Consider the following 15,336-nt stretch of genomic DNA (forward strand, 5'->3'; position numbering starts at 1 on the left):
AGTTGTAATTCTGTTCTGGATGTTAAATTTGATGTTGGATTTATTTAAATTTAAATTGATATGAATTGAAACGCTCTGTTTAAAATATTTAAAGAGTGATTAATAAACACAAATGGAATTGTTTAAGTATTGTGCATTATTTTTCACATTTCTTTTATTATGGAATCGGAATCAGAACCGGGAATCGTAAGGCAGAAATGGAACCGGTATTGGAACCGGAAAATTTCTTTTGATACCCAACCCTAGTTACAATCCTTCACGCTCTCTGAGATCACAAAACTCAGGACTTCTGGTAGTTCCCAGAATATCCAAGTCTACTAAAGGCGGTAGAGCGTTTTCTTATTTAGCTCCCAAACTCTGGAATGGTCTTCCTGATAGTGTTCAGGGCTCAGACACACTTTCCCAGTTTAAATGTAGATTAAAAACTCATCTCTTTAGTCAGGCGTACACATAATACATCCCATAATATTGTGCACTATTACATTAGACTTGCACATTTTTATGAACAGCAGATATGTTAATTCCTCTCCACTGCTTCTCTCTTTCTACCCATCCCGAGGCATCCAGACTTTGTACCAGCTCTGATCGTCTTCTGTGCAATGAAGATCTCGGACCGCCACTGAGACGAGGAGATGAGACTCTGTGATACTAAGAGGAAATCTGAACTCCATGTGATCCTTACACTATTACAGCATTTGTTTGACTGTATATTTATAATCGCACCCTCTAGTGTCACCCATATGAGGATGAGGTTCCCCTTTGAGTCTGGTTCCTCTCAAGGTTTCTTCCTTTACCAATTTAAGGGAGTTTTTACTTGCCACTGCTGCCTGAGTCACCTCAGACTTGCTCATTGGGGATAAATACATACACATACATACATACATACATACACACTGTGAACTATATATATCTTGAATTTTTATTATAATAATTCTTTATACTTCTCCTTATGTTTACCTTCTGCTCTATGTTTATGTTCTGTAAAGCTGCTTTGAGACGATGTCCACTGTAAAAAGCGCTATACAAATAAACTTGAATCGAATATAAATCTGATGGTTCAAACCACTTCAGGAGGTGGTCTGGGACGCGTTTCAGATGAAACTGGACAGGTGTAAATGAATGTGGTTGTTCAAGCCACATACGTCAGCGCTGTACTCCTCCCAAACGGAAGTACGTCACTTTCACCCAGGTGTCTCGTTGGGTCTTAAAATGCGCTGCTGCCGCCAGCGAAAATGCAGCAAACAGTAAAAGCTGTTTTTTTGTAGCATAAACGTCGTAACAAGTTTTCGTCTTCTTTTTGATTGCATTCTGAAAACCGCACACACCAAAGCGTGTTACCCCGGAAATGAGGTAAAATATATTAGCATTTTGGGCGGGAGCAGAAAGATCGGATCGATATCCGATTCGCCGAGACGCATTTATGTGGCCTAATGTAAATGGAACAGTTTTAACAAATCAGATAGCTATCGGATCAGAGAAAACACATGAAGTGACCAGGTGTAAAAAGGCCTTAAAACACAGGGTAGTTACAGAAACCCTGCTGCCTACAAGGACATCACAGCGGGGAGGATACGGTCGGCCCCGGCTCCAATTAAAACCTTAAAGCAAAAGACGAAGAGGCCAAAAAGCGCAATAACCTCAGCTGAAACGGAATCGATCGTCTTTTCTCCAGCCTACTGGGAAGACGGTGCTGTTTGTGTTAGTGTGTTCTGGCAGACGAACGATATAAACATGAGAATCAGATATGAGTCAGATCTTCAGACGTCGTGTACACGGTGTGTCAGTACTGGTGAAAATGTACTTCTGGATTCTAACAAGTGCTTTAACGGCATTCTGTTCAGACTGTGTGTGTGTGTGTGTGTGTGTGTGTGTGTGTGTGTGTAGGTGCACCTGACTGACTACAATATTTTTATCGTATCATATAAAAGACTTGCTTGTTTATGTAGAATAAGCTGTTCTCAAAGTAAATTCTTAGTCTTGGGACATCCGAACAGCTTCGGCGGACATTTAACGCTTAACTCTAATCTTAATTTTCATGCTCAGCAAACCGTTCATACTGTAAATGGGGCGGAGCCATTGTGGACGAGGCCACGCCCACCAGGATCAAACAGTCAGCGCAGGATAATATTCGGGTAGAGAAGATTTTATCAGTATGTAACAATGCTTTTCTCTAGTCTAGTGGAGGAGTGAATCTAAAGCATGGCAGCAAAATAAACAAACAAAAACAACAAAAGACACAAACACAGTCTTTCTCCATTAAATGTGTCAGTTACCTCTGTCAGGGTCTGTGTGGACCGAGAACCTACTCTGGGTTCAAAACAGGAATATGTCCACACACACACACACACACACACAACCAAAACACACCCCACAACCCCAACACACACACAAAGACACACCCCCACCACACACACCCTCAAAGACACCCCCACCACACACACAAAGACACCCCCAGACACCCCCACCACACACACCCCCAAAGACACCCCCATCACACACACAAAGACACCCCCAGACACCCCCAAAGACACCCCCACCACACACACCGACACCCCCACCACACACACCGCCACCCCCACCACACACACCGCCACCCCCACCACACACACAGACACCCCCACCACACACACAGACACCCCCAACACACACAAAGACACCCCCAACACACACAAAGACACCCCCAACACACCCACACACACCCCAACACACACCCACACCCCCAAAGACACACCCCCACCACACACCCAGACATCACCACCACACCCCAACACCCAGACACCCCAACACCCAGACACCCCAACACCCAGACACCCCAACACCCAGACACCCCAACACCCAGACACCCCAACACACAGACACCCCAACACACAGACACCCCAACACACAGACACCCCAACACACACCTTCCTGTTTTTGAACAATCTGGGGACATGACACAATAAGGAAGGTAAACTGAGCTCAAAATTAAACCAAACATCATCACTCATCATCGCAGATCACTAACAACTAAAGCCGAGCCTTCGGTTTGGGACGAACCAAAAGGTCCAGCAACAATTTGAAAACAATAATCACACAGAATACAAACAGAAGCATCCTATTTTATTTTTGTGACGTTTAATATCTAGGGGAAGGTTGCTGATGCATGCAACAAGAGATTAAATATTGCATGAAGCAGCAGGTAAACATCTTTTTTCCCCACAAAACAAAGCAAAATCTGCATAGAAACTCGCAAACGTGAGTGGATACAACGCCAAACCACCGCTGAGTAATTCTGCCTATAATTTCTTCATAGGAGGATGATGAAAAACACAAATATGGCAAACCAGGGCTTTGGGAAAAAAATCACAGTAGAGGCTGTAAATCAGAGAATCACCGCAGGACCCCGTGTACGGTTTTTTATCCACTTATATGACTTCTGTAACAGCAGGATATCCACAAATGCACCAAAAACGGAGACGTCTACGAATAGCGATACGGCTCATTTTCACAACGTGAACCAACAAATCAGCACAGAATCCATAAACACAAGGGAAACATTCTCTAAAATATGTTTTAACATGTTCTGGGGCTGAGTTTTATTTTACAGGAATTTGGTGCCCAAGAATTAAGAAATATATAAAAAAAAATGATAAAATGTAAAATACTCCAAATGAATTAAAGATTAAAATCAGAACAAACATCAAACCAAATAAGTAGAAGTGGTGTTAATGAAACTAGCATGAATTTGACCAACCTTTGTGAAATAATTATAAACATCAACGACACATTATGAATGTCTTATGTCACATTATAACACCACATAAACCCACACAGTTCATTTATTGATCCTTAAAAAATTTAATGTTTACTCTCTCTCTCTCAGCAGTACTAACACCATCAATGACACATTATGAATGTCTTATGTCACATTATAACACCACATAAACCCACACAGTTCATTTAATGATCCTAAAAAAAATTTAATGTTTACTCTCTCTCTCTCTCTCTCTCTCTCTCTCAGCAGTACTAACACCATCAATGACACATTATGCATATCTTATGTCACATTATAACACCACATAAACCCACACAGGTCGTTTATTCATCCTTAAAAAAATTTAATGTTTACTCTCTCTCTCAGCAGTACTAACACCATCAATGACACATTATGAATGTCTTATGTCACATTATAACACCACATAAACCCACACAGTTCATTTATTGATCCTTAAAAAATTTAATGTTTACTCTCTCTCACACCACATAAACCCACACAGTTCATTTAATGATCCTAAAAAAAATTTAATGTTTACTCTCTCTCTCTCTCTCAGCAGTACTAACACCATCAATGACACATTATGAATGTCTTATGTCACATTATAACACCACATAAACCCACACAGTTCATTTATTGATCCTTAAAAAATTTTATGTTTACTCTCTCACACAGCAGTACTAACACCATCAATGACGTTACGCATGTCTTATGTCACATTATAACACTTTATAATCTGACACAATTGGTTTAATGATCCATAACAAAATCAGATCACTACTCTCTCTCTCACACACAGCAGCACTAACACACATCAATGACATTATGCAGGTCTTTTGTTGCATTATAGAGCTCTAATAACCCAAGCACTCGGTTTGATAATCCATAACAATCCCAATGGTCTCTCTCCCTCACACACACACACACACACACACACCTCCAACTGCACATTAGGCACTTCTAATGCAGTATTATAACGCACTAATAACTGAAGTATTTAGTCTGATGATCCATAACAAACCAAAAGGTTTGTGTACACACCACACACACACACCACGCGCACACGCCGCATGCACACACACCACATGCACACACACACACCCCACGCGCGCGCGCGCGCACACACACACACACACACACGGGGTGGAGCTGATTAGCTGCAAACTAATTAATTAAACATAAACAACCAGTGCATTTAAGACTACATGACAGCTAGCATGCTAATTATTATTAACAATATTTACAAAATTCCCCACAAATACACACCCGACACAAAGCTAGATTTTACTCGTCACACACAAACTAACTAATGCAGTTATATTGTTGTTGTAATTGATATCTGAAGCCGTCAGAGCTTTAATGCAGCGTTCACGAGCTCCGGTGTGTTTGTTAGCATCATTAGATAAACAGCTACATTAGCTTTAGCTTTAGCTACAACAAAAACAGCAGAATAAAGCAATAAAACTACACAATCTCACACAAACCACAACACAGGGAGAAAAATCCGGACCTTTTCCAGTCAGACATCAGAAACTCGGCGCGGTTTTATGATTATAAAGAAAGATTAGCGTGTTAGCTACATGCTAAAGCTAAAGCTTACACTAGTAAAGCAGCTGCAGCTGTAAAACCGCCATTACACCGAATCTGTAGCCGAGTTTAAAGGGAATAAAAACACACACGTAAATGTGTAAGTGTGTAAATATAAAGCGCACCTCAGGGGGTTAAATCGTCCAGGTAGCGCCGTGTACCTGAGTGTTGATCAGCTCAGCAGCCGCCGTGTGTGTGTGCGCGTGTGTGTGTGCGCGCGCGTCTCCCCCCCTCACACACGCACCGCCGCTCTGTGGATCCGCGCTGAGCTTCAAAATGGCGCCAATTCCTGCTGCAGCCGCACCAGTGCACAATTCGCGCGCGCGCACACACACAAAGCACGGAGCGACACTGACCTCTACTGGACACGCGCGCACAATAACAATAATAATAATAATAATAATACAATAAATACTACTATTACTACTACTAATAAAATAATAATAGTAATATAAATACCACTACTAATAATAATATAACAGTAATAATAATAATAACAAACAATAATATCAATACTACTACTACTAATAACAATATTATTAATAATTATTATTGTAATTATTTTAATAACATTTTAATTTTATTAATAATAATACTAATACTATACTACTACTACTACTACTACTAATAATAATAATAATAATAATAATAATAATTCATTCATTCATTCATTCATTTTCTACCGCTTATCCGAACTACCTCGGGTCACGGGGAGCCTGTGCCTATCTCAGGCGTCATCGGGCATCAAGGCAGGATACACCCTGGATGGAGTGCCAACCCATCGCAGGGCACACACACACACTCTCATTCACTCACACAATCACACACTAGGGACAATATTCCAGAGATGTCAATCAACCTACCATGCATGACTTTGGACCGGGGAGGAAACCGGAGTACCCGGAGGAAACCCCCGAGGCACGGGGAGAACATGCAAACTCCATACACACAAGGTGGAAGCGGGAATCGAACCCCCAACCCTGGAGGTGTGAGGCGAACGTGCTAACCACTAAGCCACCGTGCCCCCTTAATAATAATAATAATAATAATAATAATAATAATAATAATAATAATAATAATAATAATAATAATAGTAGTAGCAAAAACAAGAAAAATACCTTTTTTTATTATTGTCACACATTATGTTGGAAATCTTTACTTTATATATAATAGGTCAGAGTGCAGAGTCAGCCATGGTGCAGCAGGAAGGATCAACAATCCTTGACCACTCAAGCTACCACTGCTCAAAATAACAACAATGATGTTGTTTCTTCCTCAGGGCTCTCTAGTTTCCAGCCTCCTTCCCAAAACATGCTAGTAGACTAATTTGTTTAGATTATTTAGCCATAGGTTTGAAAAAGTGTGACTATATGTACTATACAGACATCCCAGGCAGGGTGTACTCCTGCTTTACAACCACACACCTCACGGCAAAGCCATCACCGTGAGTGTGTAATGTCATCTTGAATGAATAATCTTACGATATTATTAATTTTCACTATGCATCTTGGCCAGAGTGCTGGTGGGTGTAGATTAATAAATGATATAATATTATAGATTAAATGATATTACATTATATTCGATATAATTATATACTATTTTAGTATTTAACAAAAACATACTATAAATACATTAAACACTGAGTGAACATACTGACATACTGCACTGATATGATGATGATTATTATGTGATAATATAATTTATTTCTATAATAGTAATATATGATAAACAATTCAACCATACGTTTAACTACTATTTTACTCCTACCAAGTTTTCATTATTATTATTATTATTATGTTATTATTTTATTAATAAAATACAAAATGTAAGATAATTACAATAATAATAATAATAATTATTATTATTAGTATTAATGTTCCTTTTATTAATAGTAGTAGTATTTATTGTATTATTATTATTATTAATAATAAAATCAAAATGTTATTAAAATAATAATAATAAATAATAATTATTATTATTAATACTACTACTACTACTACTACTAATAGTACTACTAATACTAATTTGTGTTTATGGTATTATTATTATTAATGTAATTTTTCCTATTATTATTATTATTATTATTATTATTGTTTTAGAAGTAGTATTGGAAAAATGAAAAAGGGCACGTGTTAAATATACAATAAAATGAACTTCTGAAAAATATTGGAAATAAACATCATGTATTCATTACAATTCTATTATACAAAATGTTCGTTGATTTTATAAACATGGCATATAATAATAACAACATCATTACACATCACAAACATGAATAAGAGCAAATTCTGTACAGGAAGGGAGAACAAATGAGCCAACTTTAAAACATTTTCATTTAGAAAAAGAAAAAAAAAAAAAGAAGAAAATGGAATTTTTGTTCATTTTACCTGAGAGTTCCTTTGTGTTGTTTATATCAGATAATCGTTCTACCGAGGAAGGAGAAAGTAAAGCAAGCTCTTGGTAATTAATAGGTATATAAAATGAAGTTACAGTTGGATTTTACATAGAAAAGGAAATCAGTTGATCCATACAAAGCTTTCAAAAAGAAAAACAACTGCTTCAAATGAAAAAGAAATATTTCTAAAGATCTATAAAGATTTTCTAAAGACCTATGACCAAAGTTTCTTAAAATAAAAAAATAAAAAAGACTTACTTCATTGGCATCATTAATATTAATGACTAATTTTAATTTCCAGTCATAAAGTTTAAATAAAACAATAAAACAGATCAGAACAGAGAGTCTTTATAATCACACAAAAAATACGTTCATTTCCTTTTAAAAGTTTTCAAGTCCGTTTTTTGTGTCTTTAATCTTTAATGTCTGGAATGATGCTCTATTCTTTTATGAGAAGGTTCATAGGAATTCATCACGATGTCCACGCTGATGGGAAGCTCGAATCGGTCCAGCATTTTCGCTATAGTTTCCCTCGAGACTCCGTGATGGTTCCTCCTGAGACACAAAGGAAGGAGTTGAGAGAAAGACTTTTGGTCGTGCAGTAAAAGGAAAATAAAGAAGAAAGGGGTGGAAGTGATGCCACACCATACCACATTACAGTCGTGGTGCGTCCCATACTTAAATGTGGGACGTGGGAAGTCGTGGCCTAATGGTTAGAGAGTTTGACTCCTAAACCTAAGGTTGTGGGTTCGAGTCTTGGGCCGGCAATACCACGACTGAGGTGCCCTTGGGCAAGGCACCGAACCCCCTCAGGGGGTTCTCAGACGATGTCGTACACTCTACTCACATACAATAAACCCTATGTACTCTAGTGTCTAGTCTATAAATTGAAGTTGGAAAATAAATTGCGTCTCATAAAAAGACGTCTCATCCACTGGAGTGACGTAATATTGTTTCTCAGCTAGCTTTTACACCTTGTAGCCCCGCCCCGATTTACCACGCCTGTAAAAGCCCCACCCTTTTTGTTTCTGCGAGTTTTGAGTGCATAAAGTGTAAACATTCCTTACTTTGTTTATCAGCCGAATTAATTTAACCCGGGTATTTGAAGTGCTCTTTTACTCTTCCTCTTGGAATTTTCACTGTGAACTCACTACTGAAACTATTTACACTACAAAATGGCGTAGAATAGTTCATAAGTGACGTGACATACGGCTAAGTACGGTGACCCGTACTCAGAATTCGTTCTCTGCATTTAAACCATCCAAAGTGAACACACACAGCAGTGAACACACACACACACACAGCAGTGAACACACACACACAGCAGTGAACACACACACACACACACACACAGCAGTGAACACACACACACACAGTGAACACACACACACAGCAGTGAACACACACACACAGCAGTGAACACACACACACAGCAGTGAACACACACACACAGCAGTGAACACACACACACAGCAGTGAACACACACACACAGCAGTGAACACACACACACAGCAGTGAACACACACACAGCAGTGAACACACACACACAGCAGTGAACACACACACACAGCAGTGAACACACACACACAGCAGTGAACACACACACACAGCAGTGAACACACACACACAGCAGTGAACACACACACACAGCAGTGAACACACACACACAGCAGTGAACACACACACACAGCAGTGAACACACACACACAGCAGTGAACACACACACACAGCAGTGAACACACACACACACACAGCAGTGAACACACACACACACACAGCAGTGAACACACACACACACACAGCAGTGAACACACACACACACACAGCAGTGAACACACACACACACACACAGCAGTGAACACACACACACACACAGCAGTGAACACACACACACACACAGCAGTGAACACACACACACACACACAGCAGTGAACACACACACACAGCAGTGAACACACACACACAGCAGTGAACACACACACACAGCAGTGAACACACACACACAGCAGTGAACACACACACACAGCAGTGAACACACACACACAGCAGTGAACACACACACACAGCAGTGAACACACACACACACAGCAGTGAACACACACACACACACACAGCAGTGAACACACACACACACACACAGCAGTGAACACACACACACACACACACACAGCAGTGAACACACACACACACACACACAGCAGTGAACACACACACACACACACAGCAGTGAACACACACACACACACACAGCAGTGAACACACACACACACACAGCAGTGAACACACACACACACACAGCAGTGAACACACACACACACACACAGCAGTGAACACACACACACACACACAGCAGTGAACACACACACACACACAGCAGTGAACACACACACACACACAGCAGTGAACACACACACACAGCAGTGAACACACACACACAGCAGTGAACACACACACACAGCAGTGAACACACACACACAGCAGTGAACACACACACACAGCAGTGAACACACACACACAGCAGTGAACACACACACACAGCAGTGAACACACACACACAGCAGTGAACACACACACACAGCAGTGAACACACACACACAGCAGTGAACACACACACACAGCAGTGAACACACACACACAGCAGTGAACACACACACACAGCAGTGAACACACACACACAGCAGTGAACACACACACACACACAGCAGTGAACACACACACACACACAGCAGTGAACACACACACACACACAGCAGTGAACACACACACACACACAGCAGTGAACACACACACACACACAGCAGTGAACACACACACACACACAGCAGTGAACACACACACACACACAGCAGTGAACACACACACACACACAGCAGTGAACACACACACACACACAGCAGTGAACACACACACACAGCAGTGAACACACACACACAGCAGTGAACACACACACACAGCAGTGAACACACACACACAGCAGTGAACACACACACACAGCAGTGAACACACACACACAGCAGTGAACACACACACGTGTTCGGTGTCTTGCTCAAGGGCACCTCAGTCGTGGTATTGCCGGCCCGAGACTCGAACCCACAACCTTAGGGTTAGGAGCCAAACTCTCTAATCATTAGGCCACGACTAATGAGAAGTCATACAACCTCAATGGCTTTAGAGTGTTTTCTTTAATGAATCTTTAATACAACGATAAATACTCAAAAGTCTGTTATCATGGCAGTTCATGGCATCACGAGCAGGAAAAACACCTTAAACTTTAGCATAAACGCTCATATGAGTTCTGATGAGGTCTTATGAGTCCTGGGGTTTATAATTTAACAGCACACTCACTTTTCTAACTCCACAGGATCACACTTCCAGCTGGTGTCCGGCTCAACAAAGTCCACTCTGTACCTCATCTCTAAAGCCTGAAAGACCATAAAAGAAAGAAATGAAGATCAGAGAAAGTCTTAAAAAAATGTAATAAATAAATAAATCCACAAATTACATGCTGTATTCAATTTAAAGTGACTCACCGCAGTGACGTACGGTTTCATTTCCCAGGCTCGAATGTTTGTGTTGTCAATAATAATCGGTGTACGCATTTCCAGCATGGCTTGTTTGGCTGTAATGCAAAAATATCACAAAGATAGGATTCCGTTACGATGCGATTTTTCTCAGGTATTCAGGTCCGGAATTAGGATCTTTCCGGATCAACGTACCTCTGTCGTGATTCCAGTCGTGCGCGTCTCCGAGGAGAGTTGGATCGAAGTGGTAGCCGTCCTTCTGGTAGAAATAATCGTCCGTGCTGAGGATCAGTCCATGTGGACCTCTGGATGATATCTGCCTGAGAAATGTACATCGATCTGCCTTATTAAGATAGATTATTATAACAAAATACTACACAGATGCAGAGGGAAGCAGACGGACAGACTAAAGGAATAAAGTGTCTCTGTATTGCTCTCCTAAGATGCTGCATTCGGCTAAACTCGGAAGCCACTAAGTGTGTCATGATTTATATTGATCTCTGCAACTCTTTATAGTTTATAGTCTATAGTTTGTTTAAGCTTTTACAAGCTAATATCCTTGAGGTTTTTTTTTGTATTATTAAAGCATTTGAAAACATTTTACTGTTGCTTTGATGTCATTTACTGAACACAGGGTTCAGGAGGAATTTCCCAGCAGTTTTCCTAAGTTTATCCTATTCGGAGTTCGGAAATTCGGATTTATGAGCTTTAGTCAAGCACAGCAAATTTCCCACCACACCACTACGGAATTCTGGGTAATATAGGAAACCGTTAACCGAACAGAAATCAGAGTGACGTTGATGAAAGAATCGATGCTGATGAATCGAGGACACCGGTGAAGTTTATATAATAGTTCAACTTTTTTCCTGCACAACATTGTATCGTGTATTTTATTCACCTCTATATGAAAAAACTCACCTAGCCAGAGTTGATTTCCCAGAACCTGGGACTCCTCTCATCAAAATCAACACCGGGTCGTCGTTACGTGTGCGCTGGTTCACATCCTGAGAATTCTGCTCCTCGTAGTACCGTCTTTCAAAGGCTTCGTATGGAGTATAAGATGCAGGGCTGGGAGATGAAGCGAGTGTGGCATCAGGACTGAGCTGGAAGCGTGCAGCAGTAGGCTGAGTGCACTGGTGTCTGTGAGGCTGGGAGTACGGTGGGTGTGTGTGATCTCCAGGTCGAGGTGGAGGATAGAAGTAGACGTTTGGTGGAGGAACCTGCCACTGATTTTGAAATCTGTGTAGGTTTGACCAATCATGAACCCGAGGTCTCCACTGTGGTGTGTTCCTGTAGTCTGTTTGTGGCCGAGAACCTGGATAAGGCCTGTAGGTGTTCCTGTGATTGTTCCACTTCTCTTTTATGACCGGTGGGTTGATCGATTGAGCCCAGGGCAGAGAGATATTTTCACTATACCCATTTACAGTGCGTGGTGAAGCCCAGGACCATGCGATCTTCTGACTATTCCCATCTACAGTGTCTGGTGGAGGCCAGGACTGAGTTACAGGCTCCTTACTCCCATCTACAGTGTCTGGCTTTTGGATTTGCGCAAGCTCTTTATAAAACTCGCTCAACTCACCTTCTAGCTCAGGCCGCGGTCGAGACACGGGGCCGATGAAAGCCGTGCTGCTGATGCTGATCTCTTTAATGACCTCTTCTCTGTTTCTCGGCTGACCGCACGCTCGCTCGTCATCTCCAGAGGTTTTCGCTTCACCTGTATTACGCTGCTCAGGGCAGCGATTCGCCTCAGCCACCTCCACACGGTCCAACACGCTCAGCCGTTCAGGGAGTCCCAGATGAGGAGCGTCCTCTTTAAAAGCCCAGCCGCAGCTTGTCGTCTCAGGTCGGTGGAGCTGCTGTGGATCTTTGACGCGTCCACTCACAGGTGGAGAAGATCCAGCTGGACTAACATTAGGCATCTGGACAGAACGAGAACATTTCTTGAGACAATAAGTGCATACAGAAGTGATGTGAATACACGTAAACACGTCAATATATTTAATACAAATTTTACTCTATTGTACTTATTATTATTATAATTATTCTTATTTAATCACATTTTTGTGGTTCACTGTGATTACAGCACAAAGAATGAACTGAAAATGAACTGAAAAGACCCTAAAAGCAAATAAACATCCAATTAGATTATTTTTTAAAGTTTTTTTTTGTTTAATAACATTTTTGAATAAAGATTAAGTTATAATTAGAGATAAATCTGTATTTAAATTCAAATCAGATACACAAACTTATTTATTGCCTATTTGTTAACAAGCTCATGCTCACACGTCCCAAACCGCCCCTTATTCCCTACCTGAGTGCACTACATCAAGGGGGTAAAGAATATAATGCGCGCGCTCCCTAGTGCACTTCATTAATAAAATGATACAATTTGAGATACGGCCCTAAACTGTGCTACAAAAGCCAGCTAAAATCCACCGCTGTGAAGTTATTTCTGACCTGATTGTATTTAAACAAGTGTAATATTTTTACCGAAAAATAGAAAGTCCGTCAGCAAACATTAACGTGCGTCGAAAAAGAGGAATAAACTCTAAACAGTCGAACGGAACGAAACAAACTCACTACCGGAAGTTTCTTTCTTGTTAGTTGTGAAAGAGACTCACGCGACTGTTTACTGACATCTAACGGCCAATCAAACGAATTGTAGACGCCATATTAGTCGGGTTGCACGTTAAAGCGACGCGTCTACACGTCCACCATATTGGAAAGGTCCAGATAAACCAGTGTTTACGGTTCCACTTCCTGTCAGAATTAAATTATATTCAATTCGGTTTATTTGTATAACGCTTTTAACAATTCCTATTGTCTCAAAGCAGCTTTACAGAAGCATGAAAACAGAAGAAGAAAGAAAAAGAAATAAATATAATAATAACAATAATAATAATAATAATAATAATAATCATCATCATCATCATCAGAAGAAGAAGAAAAAATAAGGATAAAAATAAATAAATGAATATATACAATTAAAGTTTTAAATTAATTTAAAAAAAGATGAACTTTATTATTATTTTAATACTATATATCTATCTCTATCCCTAATGAGCAAGCCGGAGGCGACGGCGGCAAGGAAAAACTCCCTGAGAGGACATGAGGAAGAAACCTTGAGAGGAACCAGAATCAGAATGGAACCTCATCCTCATTTGGGTGACACTCTACAGTAAATAGTGTAAATGTAAGTAATGTCCTTTCTACAACATTTTATAATAATGCGTCCGAGAGCTCCTGAGGAACTAATGGGTCAGCACAAACTCTGAGTTCAGCACAGACCTGATTGCTGATAAAGACCAGACCAAACAGCTGATTGACGCATTGGTTCAAAAGAAGGCATGACGGTCTCCGGGCGACTTCATTCACACCAACCGCATGAGACACTGGCTGACCATGTAGATCAATCCCTGGCAAGCTGACCACCGGGCGACGAGACTCTAGCCAGCGATAGAACATCAGGAGAATCTGATGGAATTCACTCTGACGATTCGCATGTTTAAGTTTGGCACGTTTTACACCATATGCCCTTCCTGATGCAACCCTCTCTATTTATCCGGGCTTGGGACCAGCACAGAAGTCATTGGATTGCAGCCCCTGTGGCTAGATTAAATAAAATAAAAATGCACAAATACTTTTTTTTTTTTAAAACATGCTGTCACTGACTTTTCTTCCTAGTTCCCTGTCGGGCAAGTCCCATTTCTTTATTAAGATTTAACTCAAGCGTTATTTTTCCATTTAGAAGCCAGGTCAGACCAGACTAATGACATATGACAAATCCAACACCTCTAAGTTTTTATGCATGGAATTGAAACCTGGTCACAAGGTCTTAAAGTCATTATTTATACTATCATGTAGATTCAGCTCTCACAAGACTCAAGAAAAACACAAAAAAAGCCCTAATAAATCAGGACCGCAATAACAAACAAACAAACAAACAAACAAACAAACAAATAAATAAATACATTTTGTGGCTTTGTCTGTCAATTTCAAATTCCTGCTTTAAAGACACTCATATAACTCTCATATATAATCGGAATAAATAATGTAAAGTTCACAGATTGCTAAAACA

General features: G+C 40.4%; 2 protein-coding genes across 3 annotated transcripts in view; both read right to left on the bottom strand.

Annotated features, from left to right (window-relative positions):
• The window catches only part of pds5b (PDS5 cohesin associated factor B), a 57,803-nt gene extending 52,191 nt beyond the window's left edge, over positions 1-5,612 (bottom strand). The window contains exon 1 of one of the 2 annotated variants that reach the window (XM_060887791.1): positions 5,467-5,612. The gene's annotated coding sequence lies outside the window, so the exon portion shown is untranslated. The remainder of the gene's footprint in view (positions 1-5,466) is intronic. The other variant, XM_060887792.1, reaches the window with a different exon arrangement.
• A 2,141-nt stretch (positions 5,613-7,753) lies between these two features.
• Positions 7,754-13,855, bottom strand: n4bp2l2 (NEDD4 binding protein 2-like 2). Its single transcript, XM_060888649.1, has 6 exons — positions 13,749-13,855; positions 12,177-13,177; positions 11,454-11,578; positions 11,268-11,356; positions 11,083-11,159; positions 7,754-8,291 (listed from the first exon to the last, which is right to left on the bottom strand). The coding sequence occupies exons 2-6, from the start codon at positions 13,175-13,177 to the stop codon at positions 8,156-8,158; spliced, it is 1,428 nt and encodes a 475-aa protein (XP_060744632.1). The 5' UTR covers positions 13,749-13,855; the 3' UTR covers positions 7,754-8,155.
• Between the last annotated feature and the right edge of the window lie 1,481 nt (positions 13,856-15,336).

Source organism: Tachysurus vachellii, chromosome 15, assembly GCF_030014155.1.
Source record: "Tachysurus vachellii isolate PV-2020 chromosome 15, HZAU_Pvac_v1, whole genome shotgun sequence".
NCBI classification, from domain to species: Eukaryota; Metazoa; Chordata; class Actinopteri; order Siluriformes; family Bagridae; genus Tachysurus; species Tachysurus vachellii.

Excerpts from the sequence above, each read along its gene's own strand:
- n4bp2l2 (XM_060888649.1), bottom strand. The coding sequence starts at position 13,177 with ATGCCTAATGTTAGTCCAGCTGGATCTTCTCCACCTGTGAGTGGACGC. Across the intron at positions 11,160-11,267 it reads TGAAACCGTACGTCACTGCG|GCTTTAGAGATGAGGTACAG; the intron begins GTGAGTCACTTT and ends ATGGTCTTTCAG. Across the intron at positions 8,292-11,082 it reads GATCCTGTGGAGTTAGAAAA|GAGGAACCATCACGGAGTCT; the intron begins GTGAGTGTGCTG and ends TTTGTGTCTCAG.